General features: G+C 46.8%; 1 protein-coding gene across 1 annotated transcript in view; it reads right to left on the reverse strand.

Moving 5' to 3' along the window:
• TFAP2D (transcription factor AP-2 delta) overlaps positions 1–13,296 on the reverse strand; it is a 54,707-nt gene extending 41,411 nt beyond the window's left edge. The window contains exons 1-3 of the mRNA XM_060021248.1: positions 13,258–13,296; positions 11,762–12,259; positions 8,203–8,263 (exon numbers count right to left, since the gene is read on the reverse strand). Of these exons, the coding sequence (XP_059877231.1) occupies positions 8,203–8,263; positions 11,762–12,259; positions 13,258–13,296 (598 nt within the window). The remainder of the gene's footprint in view (positions 1–8,202; positions 8,264–11,761; positions 12,260–13,257) is intronic.
• Between the last annotated feature and the right edge of the window lie 3,573 nt (positions 13,297–16,869).

Consider the following 16,869-nt stretch of genomic DNA (forward strand, 5'->3'; position numbering starts at 1 on the left):
CATTACGCTTTGAGAAGCACTGGTGTAGGAGTCACCACCTGCCTTCCCTTCCTTGAGTGAGCAGCTCAGATGGAATGTTATGTCCATCAGGTCTGTGGCATTCAGATTCAGGTGTGTTTTCTAGGCACCAGGGCTAAGGAATCTGGGAGGACGTTTAAAAGGACAAAGGGGCCCTGGACCTGGGTGCAGAGAACAGGCTAACTTTGCCCCACTCTTAAAGTGTTTCTACCCCTGTGCTTTCTGGAATTCCTCCTGCTGTCCTACAGTTATCCAAGATTCCCCTGAAAGTGCTAGGACCCGGGTCTTTCTCCCTAAGCATTCCGAGGCTGGAGATCACCCTGAATGCCCCCTACTCCAAAACACAGGACCGGATATTGAGAACATCCAAGCAGCCAGCTCTCTACAGGCTGGAAGACGAGTCCTGTACACTTGGCTAAATTCCCAATGCTGGTGTCTGGAAACCTGCCCTCAGTTTGAAGCCTGAAAGGTCATAGTCTCAATGATCGAATTGAAATTCTTCTTGGCAGTTAAACTTGTGGCCAACATAGTGAAAAAATATACAAATGCCTGCCTCAGGAGCTGGAAAAACAAATTCAACTGTGCTTCCCCACCTCACAATCTCAGAGAGAATTTTTAAACAAATAATAATAATAATAATTTCTGCAGATTTCTGGTCTAGAAACTACCACTATACTTTCACTGATACTCTCACTTTTTACCCCTAGATGCAAAATGTATTTTAAAAGTAAACTCAAGTGACCTGTCAAAAGTTGAGATGAACAGGAAAGTAAGCTAGATATCAGTGAATCTGGGTTTTATTGTTGTGTTGTAAGAATCATGACCCTGTTAGCTTTAGGACTTAGGCAATAGTGAGGTCACCTGAAGCAAAAATATTAAGAAAATAAGGGAGTTCCCTGGTGGTCCAGTGGTTAGGACTCTGAGTTTCCACTGCTGGGGGCCTGGCTTCAACTCCTGGTCAGGGAACTAAGTTCCTACAAGCCGCACGCACAGCCGAAAAAAAAAAAAAAGAAAGAAAAGAAAAGAAAGGAAATAAATAATAATGTTTTTACTCAAAATTCACACATTTTCTCCTGAAAATGGGCTTTCAACTATGGTCACCATGAATCATCAGCAAATTTATATTCTTACATAAATCTTCCTCTCTTGCATGCTAGCCAGTACACACACAGTGGAGAACACAAGACTCTCACCCAACCGGTCTCAAGTTCATTATCCGTGTACGTGTTGTTTTCCAGGAAAGGAAAGGGCACAATTTTAGAACTTTCCTATCTCTGTTAATCTGCGGTAGGTTAAAAATCAAATTTAGGGAGTTGCAGAAGATTATAATTTTTGTAAAAGAAGGAGTTATATTGGGCTTTCTCCAACTGGAAAACTGCCCCCTTTGGGCAAAGTGAACCCCCTGTGCTGAAAGCCAGCTGTTCTCAGGGAAGTCACTGAGTCTGCCAGCTAGCCAAGAGAGAACTCTCTGGGCCCTGGGTCTTCTCTCCTGCATCCAGGTTAGCCTTCTGGCTTATGCTCAAATAAGCATTTATTAGGTAAGTCACACAGGCTGCATATTAAGAATATGTTTTATGCACACACAAATCGCCTGGAGGATTTATTTTGTATTCAGGATTAGCCATCAACTCTAGAGTCTTTTATTTTTTATGTCACAGCATCTTTAAAGGGAATTTCTGTTACTTTGATACTTGGCATTGCTGCAGCCTTGGGGAACTCTCTTGTCCTGGTTAAAGATTTGGCAACTTGTAGAGTTTACAGCAGCATGTGGGGAACCTGATGTCTTTCTTCCCAGTGGTTTATTTTTTAAGGAGAAAGAAAAGAGTAATAGGTCAACATAACCAGCGTTTTGCATTTGGAATGAAGGTGGGACGTCTCTAAGGGGCTCCAGACTACAGATGGCAATGATGAGATTTCAGAAAAGGAAAGTCATGAAAGGGTCAACTACGTCAAGCCATTTAGAGTGTTCCTCCCCAGTGTCACTAGCTGAAGTTCCTCTTGGTGCCTGTGTTGCATGTCAGCTCTTATTGAAATTATGCAATATTCATTCTAGACCCAGCACTCCAGTTAGGGGTGTCTCTGGTGCCATAGCTAGGGTTCTCATGCCAAACTTCTCTAGAGTACACCCCTTTTCCATTCATAGTGCACAGACGCAATACTTCCATGGGATTTACTATTTTAAAAATCGACATTTGGAGATAGAGCTTCCTACTTCCAGTGATGCTGCAAACTCAGATGGGTAGCTATAGTAACAGCATAAGAAATCATCTACTCAAGGTCACTTGTTAGGACGTGGCTATCATAAAAGGGATAACTTTGCCACAACTACAGTGAAAAGTCAACCAAAGCCTGTGTGGGGAACAAAACCAGCACAAAATACAGAGATGCAGATCCTCCAGCGGCCAGACTTTGTCAGATTCCGTGAGGCCAAAAAAGCACGGGGATGGGGCTGCACCCGCCTTGGCGTGCTGGGGACGGTGTGGGGGAGGGAAAGAGGTAAAAGGTTGGCCAACTAGTGACCCATGCGACCTTAGGCGGGTAATTCTGGGCCTCCGTCTGCCCAGCTCAAAAATGGGGATGCTCACACCTGCTCCATTTATTTCCCTTATTTATTGTGAGGAGGTACAACGGAAAACGGACGCACGCGTGCTCGTTAACCCGAGTTAAGGCCACTCAACCTTACCATTGTGTTGAACAACCGCCGCGGCGCTGGGCGCAAGCTGCAGAGCGCGACAAGACCCGCCCACTTTTTACGCAGCTACGGAATCGGAAAGCCAGGCGCCTCTGCCTGGGTCCGCTTTTCCTCTTCTCCTTCCAGGCAATTAGGGCAGAGGTAAGAATCCGGGCCCTCTCCCAGGAACTGCGGCTCCCCTGGAACCCCTAAAGCTGCCTCTAAGCTACTCCCCTCCGGGTGCCTTCCCGCCTCGGAGCAGAGCTGAGGACGGCTAGAGGCCCCGCACGCTACGCAGGTGCGATCAATACTTCCCGCGGGCTTCCGGGCGCGGGCCCGTGCGCGCAGCCTCTCCAAAGCCGCAGCGCCGCCCCACTCGCCGCCGCCTCGGTGTTGACATCATTAGACCAAATCTGGAGAGCAAAATAAATGCTCTGTTCGCCTTACAGCCAAACAGATGTTTACAATTCAAATGAAAGAAATACAAATGGCAGGGATTTTTTTTCTCCCCTTCTTCATCTCCAGTGATCGCTCGTTTTTTTCTGACACATTAAAAAATGTGTAAGTGATTACAGGAGTTTCCTGTCCCTGTTTGTTCTGCGGCTGCATTTCTGTGAGGTGCGCGTGTAAACGGGGTAGGGTAGGAGCATTCTCGGCTGCTTTCTCTCTAGCCTCTCGCCCTTCTCAGTCCCAATTACCCACCCCTCGCCCCACGTAATCCCCTCCCTCCACGCAAAGCAGATGTTAATTGTAATCAAACAGTAAAGGGATAAGGGGCCTAACTGCAATCAAATAGGCCTCGGATGCCGCATCCGCAGCTAGTTGCACTGTTTGGGGGAAGGATAGGTCGTTACAGGTATTACTGGGTTACCAAGTCTGAATGCGCTTATCCAGGTCGAGATTCCACGCAGAACAAAAGAAAGGGAGGTCTGCACGGAGAGACCTTCTGGTTTAAGGTAGTGGTCGGTGTGTAACGTGTGTGCAGAGAGTGCTTTGGCTTTTGGTGATGTCCAAAGCAATAAAGAAATTAGAGAGACATCAGTAGGCTATGGAAAAGTAGCTCCCCTGCCCCTAAAATAGATTTCCAACAAACCATGCCTCTAGATCCTTCGGTACATGAATTTTATACTTCATATAAAGGAGACTGAATTCTGCATCTGCAGCATCTGTGTTTGGGCACTAAGACGGCAGGCGAAGCCCCAGGTGTATTTCTGACAGTATTTTCACAGTGAATGAGCCACAGGGATGAGTTTTGGTGATTTAAGTAAACAGAGATTCCAGGGGCTCTGACAAAAGAAAAGGAATAGGGCTTCTCACTCCCCCCCCCCCCCCCCCGCTTTAATCTTACTCCTTCCAGGAGCTGCTGAAAGAGTCAAAGTCTCTCTCTAACTCCAGTTCCAAAGCCCAGGGCCCTCGCGAAACCCGAAAATACAAAGGAAATCTCATCCTTCTGCTCAAGCCGCCTGTGGGCAGCCGTGAAGGCTGCAGACGGGAAGAGTGGTCGGGTCCATCCACCCGGTTAATGGCAGACTGGGCGACTGATGGTAAGCCCCCTTTCACGGAAGCTTTTTTTTTTTTTAAATTAAATCAGATCTGACAGTGTTTGCACCGCAGCGTAAATGCCTCCGCTGGTGTGCCAGTCACCTCTAAGCGATCTGACGCACTCCAGCTCTCTTAAAACGTGCAGAGTTCAGATCATATTAATTCCCCCAAAATGTTTTGATTCAAAGTAGTTTGTATTTTGTGTAGCCACGGGCAATCCAGTAAGCGCTCCTTCCTTCCCGTGGCCGGGTCCGCTCCCTCTCCGCGTGGCCCAGAGGCTATGGCGGTATTTAAGCTTCTGAAATTAGCCTGGGGCTGCAAGGCAGAGTGATCACAAAGCGAAACAAGGGCGCTTCCCCTCTTCACTTTTTTCTTTTTTTTTTCTTCCTTTTTTTTTTTTTTGAGTTTGCCATCCCGATTTCACAAAAAAAAAGACCAGGGCCAAAATGTCCCTTTCCACCCAAATACGAAAAAGCTGGGTCTTCTCATCTCATCTCCATCCTCTTCTGAAAGCCATGGGCCAACTGAACCCCTACTCCTGCATTTCCAATCTGGATCCTCTCACTATTAGTTTCATCATCATCATCATCGTCGTCATCAACATTGTTGTCCTACTATTAAATTCTCAGAGCGAGAAATGAAAGGGATGAGCATCTGACAAAGGGGAAGGGGCCATAAGGGAGCCTCGGAAAATTCAAGGGGAAAAGAAGAGTGGGTTTTCCTTTCTTTTTCTTCTTCTCCTTTTTTTTTTTAATGATTAAAAACACAGACGACTCCTGTAAATAGAAGCCTCATTTCTTCAAGAGATGCCTTTTGAAACCCAGTATCTGAATATTCAACGAAGGCAAAGCTCCACTCTGTACGTACAACATTAATATGATCTCTGCAGAATTTGCTACTCAGAAATATTAACATATCAAAGCCAGTGCCGGAGGCGAGAGAAGCTATCGATACGCGAGCACAGGGTAAAGTAAAGATTATTGGTTCTGATGGTTGGAGTGGCGGAGCTGCGGGCAAAATCGCGCACACCATTAACCGAGAGTGAGCGCTCGGGGAGCTGCACCTCCGACGCGGTGGCAAATATTTTATCTAGGTGGTAATTACCTCGCCGCTGACCCTCTTCCGCGTTCTTTGGCTATAGGGCTTCATTATAGGCAAAGACAGTGTAACTGCCACTTACCAGAGTGAGTCAGGGAAATGGTATTTTGTTCTTTGCAAACAGAAGTGGCCAAATTTAAAGAACTGAGACACACACCTCCCCCCGACAAGCACACATACCACACTGCAAACAGGACAGCCTCTCCCTGATGAATTCGTGTAGGGCATTTAGGGCACTGTCCTTTTTTCTAAAAGAGCATCCAGGGGTCTTGAGAAGTGAAATCTATTTTTTTCCTCCCACAGTAAATTCTGGAAATCATTAGAAATGTAAGTTCATCCGAGAGCTCAGCAGGAGAGGAAAAATGGCAAAAAGTTTTGCTTTTCAAGAAATCATGTTTCATATGGTGAGTCACCTGTAAAGCATGGATTAGAAGAGAAACAGACTTTTCCATCTGAGCTATTGCACAATATGGCGACATAGCAGAGCTTGAGTTAAAGCCCTCCCGATTTTTGATGAACAAAGGTGACTCGAGCTATTGATGTTAGAATCCTGTGTGCTACCAGTGACAATAGAGAGAAGGGACTTCCTTAGCGTTTCTTCAAAAACGGGGAGTCCTGAGATGAAAGAGCTGGGCAGGCGGCAGGACAAACATCACCTTTTAATGCAAGACTTCCTTGCTATCCATTTGCAAATTGTCCTGAACATTGATCCTTTCAGAGTAAACAGACACACAGAGACACACACCCTGGTCTCCGAGGCTCAACTAAATTAATTGGCCTTTCTCTAAGACACGTGGAAATGGAATAAGCTCAGCAGCTAAATTCTGAATGCCTTTGCATGGAGGGGGGAAGGCTTAGGCTTTAGTCAAACAATACAGTCGTAAACCCCAAGTTACCTCCCCTCTCTCCTTGGAGCCACGCCGTTCTTCTAAAAGATCAATGTTTGGTTTAAAATAAATTCGGCTCCTATTTTTAGGTGAATGACGCCGAATTCTACAAGAGCAATCAAACGTTACCTAAGGAAGCCCATTTCCATGGCCCTGAGAGGACAGGCACGCAGTTTCCATCTTGTAGTGACTGGAGAGCTTTGGCCTTTCCTGGGCGGGTGGTGAGGGCTATCCCCTAAATCTCTTAACGAAAATTCAACGGATTGCACAGCCGCCTCCCTTCCAGCTCTCCGCCTCGGCCTCATAATTCTCATCCCCTGCCAGCTATTGTACGATCGGATGTAATTGCCAAGCATTTGAGAAGGTGATGTTGGAGCCACTGCGGAACTGAACGCAAAAACGCAGTAGCGCGAGCCGGGCTCTGGGAGGAGACAGCTCCGGGCTCTAATTAGTGGCGCTGTCCTTCAGCACCACCGACATCTCCGGGAGCCCTGAGTACTTGGCCTCACCTTTAGTGTGAGCACCCCAACGGACCCGGATCAGCACGTCACCTGGTCCCTCTTTCACTGTGTATTTTAATCCCTCTCTCCAATAATATGTATATTTTATTTCAATTTTCACTAGTCTGGGCCTATTTCATGTCATTTCAAAATGGCTGAGTATTGGCCTGTCTGACAAGCTTAATACGGCTCATTTTTTAAAATCTCTGTGGAGCAACAGTAGTAGTTTAAAAAATAATAATTTTCAAATCGCCATGGGGTGAAACAAAAGATTTAAATATCCATTTAATGGAAGTTCCAAATATCCACTCTGACAATAGTCAGTTTCCCAAAGGAAAACTCTGTTTTCTTCCCACCTCAATTTAAACGGAGTTTCACATTGGACATTGGGTTGTAAAACCTGCAGTTTAAACATGGAATAATCCGTTGCTTCCTATAGATGCATTTTTTTCTTTGGAAAAACACTGGAGTCTTTTAACAAGCTTTGAAAGGGGTGGAGAGGGACTGAAGGACATTTATTTGGTGCCATCAGAAATGACTCAGTTTTTAGTGGTTCGGTTACTAGAGACAACTGCGGCCCTGGAGCTGGAATTAGTCCTAGTGAATAGGCCACATCTTATTAATTCGTATGAAGTTGGGGTAACAGCTGGTCCGCCTTGCCTCGTGTGCTCCTCGGGTTACTCAGCTTGCTAGGAAAATAAGCTTCAGAGGCTCTGGGTACAGTGAAGTGGGGAAGCCAGCAAAATTGGCACTGCCTTGAGGCCCTTAAAATGTCATAGTTCAAAACCTTTTGTCAAAATGGAATATTTGAGATGCAGCTCCCATCAGCGTCGGAGCCAAAATCAACAGCTCTCCACTCTTGCCTACCCCCCACCTTCCAATTCCATGGGTAACTCTGGATTCAGATGTTTCCCTCAACAGATGGGAACAAGAAAGCTTTATCCGGTACAGTTAACACCACCTCCTCCTCTCACCCTCCCTTAAAGAAAGAAATGTTCTGGACACTTAGAAAAATGAGGGCAGCTACAATATTGGTGTTTCATTAGCCTTCCCTGAAGCCCAATGAATTTAACCTCTCAAAGCCTCAAGCTAACATCATTACCTCAAACACCCAGGCTGTGGCTGGCACATTTAGGGGTAAAAGAGACCAGAAATTCTGCTCGAGGATGTGGTGATGGGAAAAGGGAGTGTGAGAAGGATTTTTTCCCTTTTTTTTTTGCCTCTAACTTTGGTTCTGTCACTGCTCCATTGAGGAAGAGCAAATCTCTTCTATCACAGCCTTTTGGACACAGGCTGGTTCAAGCCTCAGTGGAGGAAGGGAAACTTTTTAATGTGGGTATGCCTGTGTGGGACAAGAGTAATTGACCAAGAGTCATTGTTTCCTCTATCATCAGATGGGGATCTGATGTTTAAAAGCATCACTGGACTTTGAAGGCAAAGTAACAGATGAGAGAAGAATGTTTAGTTTTAATATGTTGTTACTTACCTCTTCTTATCACTCCACCTTGGCCATTGAGAACGAGCCCACACTGGGCTTCCACAGAGCCCTTAATAAAAGAAAAAGAAAGAAAATCACTCATATAGATACTAATAGATACATTAGTTAAGTCTTTCAACCTGTCCCACCCCGAACCCCATCTCCCCATAACCCCAAAGTAGACATTTAAATGCAACCACTGAGCTGAAGCAAGTTTGGAAGCACACACAATTTTAAGGGGAAAAAGTGTCAGAAAAACCACAATCTAAAAGTTGTATCAATTTTAAGGTATGCATTTCACAGCACCATACAATATTACACTTCAAAGCACAGGAGTGCCTTTTATCTTGGCATAAGAGAATGAGAAACGCTTTGAGTCTCCATCAAGGCACACAGCATATATATAGACAGTTTCCACGGCATTTTCTGCGTGGAGCAAATGACACCAGAAGCGTCAAGTCTGGCACTGTGGGTTTCTTGGGAGCTCATAGGAGCTATTTCAAGTGCAGGATTCAGGAGATCTTAGGAGGGTTCTGTTTTACCCCAGATGTAGGAGCATCCTATCATGCTACCCAAAGTGTGTCTTATGGAGGAAACACCTTCAGTGTCACTCACTGTAGACCTTCAGCCTCCTAATGGATTGAGGGATCATTTGAGCTGGGAAGGAGGAAAAGGTCTGCTGATTTTTGATTAAGAAAAATAAAAATTTCTCTCTCTCTGTCTTCTTTCTTTTTTCTGAGTCGAAATGTGTTAAAGGCTCATTTTCCTTTACAAACAAACGAGGTATTGGACTTGAAAGAGGCCTTGAAGGGTGTTAACCTACCCAACAGCCCGTGAAGAGTTAAGTAAATGCGGAGAGAGTCGGTGCATAATAAAAACCCACTTTACAAAACAACCTTTACAGCCCTGGCTCCCTTTCGCTTCCCCATTTTCACCATATTGAGGCAGGCCTGTAAGACCCCCCTTTTCAACCTACTCACGAGTTCTTTCTTATTTTAACTGTTCTGCCTTAAAGTGATTATCAAATCAATATGAAAAAAAAAAAGTTGGAGACTGAGCATAAATTAAAGCGGTGATGGGAAAAGGTGTGACAGTTTCCTTTGTTGGCCATAGCAAATCTTTTTAGGGGACTCAAAGATGGAACTGAAGCCACAAGACTGTTTGCATCTGTTAGGCAGACTTAGACCGCCCTCCAAACCATTGGACTTTCACTTAAAATTCTGTGCAGGGAAAAGTATATTTACATTTGTTGCATTTGAAATGAGGCATATGCTGATGAATGTTTTAAAAAGGAAGAAATAAAAGGAGAGAGACGGGTTTCTCCCACACATCCCCTCCCCATTTCTCTTTTTAAAAGTAGCTATGACTTTTTTTCTTTTTCTTTTTCATTCTGACAACTAAGTCCAGGAGGGGTGGAAGAAAATAACTTGCCAAACTTACAACTCGCTTCTATATCTGTATCAAAAATGTATATACACCCTTCTGTAGACATAGATGCATAAATATATACTATTCTCCTCTATTTCTTCTAGTGTCTTGGAGTGTTTCTCTCATGATGAATTTTCCCTCACTATGAGCAAAAAATGGCAAAAAGGAGGTTAAGAATGTTAAAAGACATAGGATGAAAGTAAAGTTTTCAAAATGTCTGAAATGGAAAAGGTAGAGGCCAGAAGTTCTCCAAGGAAGTGAATCACTTTCCCTCCCTGTCTCTGGCGCACCGTTAAGATGTTTATTTTCTTAGAGGAAATGAATCTTTGTCTCTTCACTTAACAAACTTTTCCCCCTCATAAGTAAAACATGTTGTTTGGTCGGATGACATTGCATAAATGACCAGTTGAATGGCACTAAGTCGAAAATTGGATAAACTACGGTGTTCTTTTGCACGGGATTCGCTCTTTGTCTCGTGCTTGCAAATGTTCTAATCCCCTCTTTTGAAAAATGCCCGGCTTTGTGCCTAGCACAGGAAAAAAATTTGTACAGATACAAAAAAATCAGCGGCAGACGTGGCTATTAAAAGGAGTAAATAGGTTTTAGTTGAGCTAAGCATTGAATGGCAGATTTTTTTCCTCTTGAGACATAAGGAGATCCTTGTGAAAAATGTAAAAATGCCCTGAGCGTATAAAATTATTTCGTGAATGTAAATGTAGAAAGCAAGGTTTATGGAGCCAAACCTTTTTTCTCGTGCGCGGATTTTGTGGCTTGGGCTCTTTGTTGGGACTGTAAGGGCTTTCGCTTTAATTTTTAAATAATCCCTTGCTCAGAGGTAAGTGAGGGGGAAAGATTTTCTGTGCGCAACGAGGGATCTCTTATGTCTCCGACTCGTGCTCTTCCAGTATCTCTCCTTTCATTGTGGGGACCTTGGAGAAAGTGGCCACCTTCGTGTGGACTCGCAGGCAGAGCTGTACTTTCAGCCAAAAGAATGCACAAACTCGTGTCTTCTGGGTTCTGTTTGGGACATGTGTGGACTTATTTGTTTGAAATGTGGCTGTGACAGTATGTCTGCATAATCATATATTCTATTGTTGGCAAACAATGTGCAAAAATACATTAAGAGAGAAAGTAGGAGAGATCATTTGATTGAGTCATGGCCTTCACCATATCTGAATTCCTTCCTTCCTTCCTTCCTTCCTTCCTTCCTTCCTTCCTTCCTCTCTTTCTCCCTTTATTACTTTCTCCCTCGCTCCCTCCCTACCTTTTCTCCTTTCTTCCTCCCTTCCTATTCATTTTCTCTCCCCCTCTCTCTTCCCTTGTTTCCTTTCCTTCTTTCTAAGGAGTTGCATCTTTTGTAAAAATTAATGGCTTGGAGAGTGAAAACAAAGTTGTGACTCGTTCAGCCAGGTGACGGGATTGGGTGCTCCTCGGGCAGCGAGAATCAGGCTCAAGCCCACACCCCGGCCAATTGCATTGTGCAGAGCCTTTCATTGGGGTAAATTTTTGAGGCTTACATTTGCGATTCTTTACTGTCCACAACGATCTAGGATATTTGGTGAAATTTTAGCTGGCGCTCAGGGTCCCCCAAATGTTCTGAGAACAAACCAGCCCCCCCAATTCATAGTACGCGCCCCACAATCTCAGTCTGGGACAAATGCCTGGAACACGCGGGTAGACGCAGCAAAGCTCCGAGACTGAGGGTACGATTGGTCATCAACTCATCGGGTCTTACGCTGAGTCCAGTTGGCTCAACCCCAGCCTACGTGATCTCCCCCACCCCATGCCTCAGGGACAGAAATGTGGATTCACAAAAGACCTCAGTGCAGAACGCCGGAAAGTGGGGGGGCCCGCAGCTAGCTGGACTCCCGAGCGTCCAGGTGAAATGCCTGCTCCAATGAGAGGGACAGAGTGGCACACGCCTCCTTTAATTGTTTTGATAACTTTCCCTAAGTGGTGTGTATGTGTGCGTGTGTGTGTGTGTGTGTGTGTGTGTGTGAGAGAGAGAGAGAGAGAGAGAGAGAGAGAGAGAGAGAGAGAGAGAGGTGGCGCGGGGAGACGGCTTACAGTCGGATTATTAACGGCGCGGGAGGGGGAGGGAGAGGAGGGGAGGGCGCAAATTCGCCGCATGCTTATTTACCTGCAAGTCGTCGGCTCCCGCGGCGGCCAGCCCCAGGCTGGGCCCTGGCAGGAGTCTTTGATCTGGGTGCATTCCATACTGAGAGCCATGGCTCATGAGGGACAGGTCGTGGCGGCGGTAGGCATCGAGGCAGCCCAGCTCCCGCCTCTGCTCGTCCAGGCAGGACGACTTGAGCGCCCGCGCATTGTGCAGGTTAATAAAGTCGGTGGGCTCCCCGTGGTGGATCTGCTGGTAGTACTGTTGCGAGTGGTGGAGCGAGTTCAGAGAGTAGGCGTCGGGAGTGACGGCCGGGTGGCTGTGCTGAAACTCGTAATGGAAGGACTGGTGGTGGAGCGGGGTGTACTGGTGGTTAGTGGAGAAGTAGGGGGACGCAAACTCGGTGCCGGTGGTGGAGTAAGTTAGAGGGGAAGAGGAGGAATAGGCGACAGTGGAATTGGCTACGGACTCCAGACAGCCAAGCTGCATCAAACGGTAGCTGTTTGATCCGTCGTGACGTATCTGGAAGGAAGAAGGGGAAAAGGGAGAGCAGAAAAACTTGAGGTTTGTCATTTTGCAACCGAGGCGCGGCTGTCCCGGAGCCGGGAGCTTTTCTCCGGCTCTCCGAGGGGCGCGAGCGCGCAGGGCTCGTGCCGAGCCGCGGCCGGGCTGCGCGCCTTCGCCGGGGAGCCTGTGCGAGCAGGCGGACTGGGGGTGGGCGGCCTCGTCCTCACAGTCGAGAGCTCGGAAAAATATCCCCCACCCTATATAGGTGCGGGTGACACACACGCGCGCGCGCGCACACACACACACACACACACACACACACGCACAGCCCCTGCCCAACTTGCACAGGGAGCCGGACCCGGGAGCCAGATTTGCCACTGACTCCGGGGCTGCGGGCAGCAGAACGAGAGCGTCCGCAGGCGCAGCGCCTCGCCACTCCAACCCGCTGCCAACGACGAGATGCCGCGGCTGTGCACGCTGGGATGTTCTGCCAGAGCTGCTCAAAATCTTTTATCTATATATTAAAAAAAAATCCAGTCTGTGCAAATCGCCCAACTTGCTCATTTTCTTAACCATTTGGGGCAGGGAATCCGACTCCCCCCTTTCTGCTTTAGTCTCCTAGAATAAGCCCATTCCAAAAGGGGTGCGTGTTCCCCACCCCCTTGTCCACCTACCGCCCCCCACCCCATCAATCTCTTTGCCTTTCTGAGTATCTTTTTCCCATCTCTATCTCTCTTCTCACCCCCTCCTCCCTTTCTTTATTATTAGGATTATGTTTTTCCCCTCATTATGCCAAATGTTTCTTAACGTGGCAGAGAGTTGCCCTTCCTGGCGACAGATGTCATAACGAACTTTCTCCCTTTTCCTTCCTTAACTTCCCCCGAAAGCCAGATTATAATTAAACGTAACGGTCCGATATAAATTAGAGACAGGGGAAGCTGCCACCGCCGCCGCCACGCCGCCGCCGCCACACACACGCGCGCTCAAAAAAAAAAAAAAAAAAGTAATAATACCTCGGCATCGTGGACTAGTCCCGGAAAGGTAGTTGACATGTTGGGTTTCTCCGAAAGCTTACGATGCAATTTCCCCCTCCAAAAAAAGAATCGGGAAAAAAATCCAAACTTCTTGTATTTTCCAATTTTTTTTAAGGAAAAAAAATGTTCTATAGATAGAGATCTAAATTGTAATGGCTTTGCCCAGATCAGATATCTCCTTGCCTCGTACCCACTTAAAAACCTGTAGGAACAAAATTTTCCCTCTGCACAAAAGCAGCTCCCTGGAACAGATTTTGTACTTGCTGAGTATTTCTTTGGCTGATGTCGTAGGTCCCTTGGTAATATAGAAGTTTTGAAAATTAAGCATCAGCACTGAGAACTGGGCGGACAATAGGCAGAAGAGATTTATCCCAGGAGACAAGGAATAAATATTGTATCTTCGCCTAATAAGGAACTGGAGGTTCTTTCAACATTTTTATCCATTTTTTCCAACCTTTATCATGCTTTTCTATACCGACTGAGGTGGGGACTCATCTCTGCAGAGAGCATTTGCACACATTTTATTGTGAAGATAAAGATCTAGCCCCGATGTGTGTATATTAGAGATAGAAATATATATTAATTAAAGCTTCCTTTTACACAAGTAAGTGTTCATGCCTATTGGTTCTACTCCCTGGATGCTGAAAGCTGCTTTTTCCAACGAGTACCCAAATCAATTTCACCCAGACTTGGGGGTATCTGCCTTTGACCAAGTGGGAACAATACTCCTCTTTCCATATTTACATGAATTTGGGTTCTTTTCCCTTTTTTGAAAGGCAACACCTGGCAGTAGCTTACACTTTCAGCAGCTTTAAAACAAATAACCATGATGGACAGTCCCAAGTTTCCATCATAAAGAAAGAGTGTAACTGGCCATATATTTAAGAAAAATATAAGAGAATAAAGACTTGTGACAAGATTCTACATTTAGGTGAAACGTTGTCTTCCACTCCTCAACCCAACCTATTTTCCCCCTCTTTTTGTGTTTTACTACTTCTTTTTCGAAAAGACTGCTGAATGTTGTATGGACCATTTAGCAGGGGCACCAGGTATTTGAATACCATTACCCCCCCCAGACCCTTAAATGTTTGAAAGTAATATTTTACAAAGAGAGGGCATGAAGGAGGCAGTGCACACTTATCTCTGTCTCCTCGGTGGATTTCTCGACTTCCAAACAGTATTTGAGTTTCACTTCATTCAAAATTCATCTTCCCGCATCAAGTGGTCTAGCGCCTAGAGCGGGTAGCAGTGGCTACAGGCCCGCAATACTGAGGCTCTGCTGAGTCCGCTCACCAGCCCTGCCTGCCTCCTAAGAACCGGCTGGCCCCAGACTCATCTCAGAGATAGAAGGGGTAATTTCGTCTTAATTGCCATTGCATTTGGTTGGCTTTTGAGTGTTTAAGCTGAGAAGGTGTCTTAATAACAAGCCGCAGGCAAACAGGCAGGCATGTGGCTTTTTTTTTTCTTTTGCTTTTTTTTTAGGTCGGGGTTTGGGAGGGTTTATTAGGATCTGCTCATGCAGGCTAACTGGGGCTGTCACTCAGCACTCTTTGCTTTATATAAATGGACAAAGCCACACGACAAGAATTGAAATGCACTGTCTGAGATGGAGATCCGCGGTGCTTCAGTCCTGCGCAGGGATCAGCTGCCAGCACTTGCTCCCCTTTTCAGGGTGCGCAAGTGCCCCCCTCCCAACTTCTCGAAATTCCATATTTTGGTCTAATGAAGTCAGCTCAACAAAGATGAAAAGGAAGGATGACCAACTTGATCTTTAAGTAGGAGGGGTGAGATAAAGGCCGTTGCCACTGAGAGGCTGACTCCCAAAATGCTTGCAGTGGAATCTTTTGTTTGCCAGGACGGAGAGAGGCCTCTATATTCCACCCACAGACAAAATACGCGTCCGTGGCAGCCGGGGCCTGCCCCCAACACCTTACCCCAGGAGCGCCCGCCCCTGCGGAGGTACAAACCTCCCCCCAGAAGAATGTGCAGGTTATCTAGAGAATGGCCAGACGCGCTTTTCCTGGTGGCTCTTGTTGGTTTCCCAGTACATCCCAGCTCAAATGGGAAAGGACAGCCCCTTCTCAGACAAGCCGCAAACCCCTCCCTCAACTCCCCTACTGTCAGATACATCTTCATTGAAGGCGAAGGGACCTTCTTTGCCCGGCTTAGGTCCAGGCAGCAGACGCAAAACCCTCTCCCTCGGGAACGACCAGGAGGCTCAGGACGGCTTGGCCGCCTGCTCTGACTGCTGTCCCAGCGCATTTGGCCTCTGCGTTTGGCCCTGTTGGGGCGAAGGTCCACACGCGGCCCCCGCACTTCTGGTACTCCCGGTAATGAGCTCTGGCCTGGAGCTGAGTACATCCACAGAATGACCTCCATTTGTCCCGGCCATCTGAACCCTTCTGGACATCACCGAAGAACTGACAAACGTACCTCTCCCTTCCATTCCCTAACCCCACCCAGTTTTCCTGAGTGACTTCTAGGTACCAAGACAAAAGGCATCCAGGCTTCATTTACTGTGCTTCTTGACCGCCCCCCCCCCACGCCGTGGTATCAGAGGAAAGTAAAGATCACGAGGGATGAGAAAAAAAACTTGTATTTAAAGGAGATGAAGCGGGGAGGGTAAACAGCATCTCCTTTAGCTTAGGAGTCTACTTTGCCAGGGCCTATGGCTTCTTTGGAAAGCTCTCCTCCCATCCCAGTGCCCCAGCTTCCCACACCAGCGTCTAAACTGTAGGGAAACCCCATTTGGCCAACTGCTCCCTCTCGCCTCATCCCAACTTTAAAAAAAAAAAAAGAAAGAAAGAAAAAGAAAAAAAGCTGTTTGTCCGTGAAAGAGAAGTTGGGGAAATCATCAGCGCCATATGTACATACTGGTCAGCAGCTCCCTTCCATCTGCTCTGGGGTTGCTTGGCGCGCCCCTTTTCTAAAGAAACTCATTGAGGCAGGTGTGTGCTGTGCTTGGTGTCTGTGTGTGTGTGTGATGAGCGCGCGCGGGGTTTGTTTCTGTCAGACAGTCCCCCCCACCACCTTCCCTTCCCATCCAATTAATAGTCTTGAGCAATTAATAAGTGCCATCCTGCTTGACCCAAAGGCTGGGCTTTTCAGCAAAGCTAATTCCCCTTTCTCTGCTTTGGCCCTTTCCGGGAGAGCGACTGGCCACACATTCTCCAGCGGGAGGTGTAATTGAATTAACTGGCCACGGTGAGTTGGAGACACAGTGACAATCGCCTGGGGCTCCCTCCCTGGGGAAACCGGTAGTGAGCATCCCAGCCTGAGCCGAAGCCGGACCCGCTCCGGTGCACTCAAGATAGCTCATAAAAGCACAGAGCAACCCTGCCAGCCCGGCACCCTAGAAGCTGGAGAGGGTCTCTCTTAGCACCCAGCGCTTCTGCTCTGCCTTCTGAGTCCACGCTCCACTCCAGGAGGGATTGTTCCACCGCAGCCACTTTAGGAATCAGCAGAGAAATCTTTATATCTAACGGGTTTGTTTTGGTTAGGATCCAGAGCTAGAGAAGAGAGTTTCTGAATGGTTTCCTACAGTTCAGACTCTGGTGTAGAAAGCTCAGGTCCCTTCCTGGGCTTCTAGGC

The sequence above is a fragment of the Delphinus delphis genome, chromosome 10 (genome assembly GCF_949987515.2).
Source record: "Delphinus delphis chromosome 10, mDelDel1.2, whole genome shotgun sequence".
NCBI lineage: Eukaryota > Metazoa > Chordata > Mammalia > Artiodactyla > Delphinidae > Delphinus > Delphinus delphis.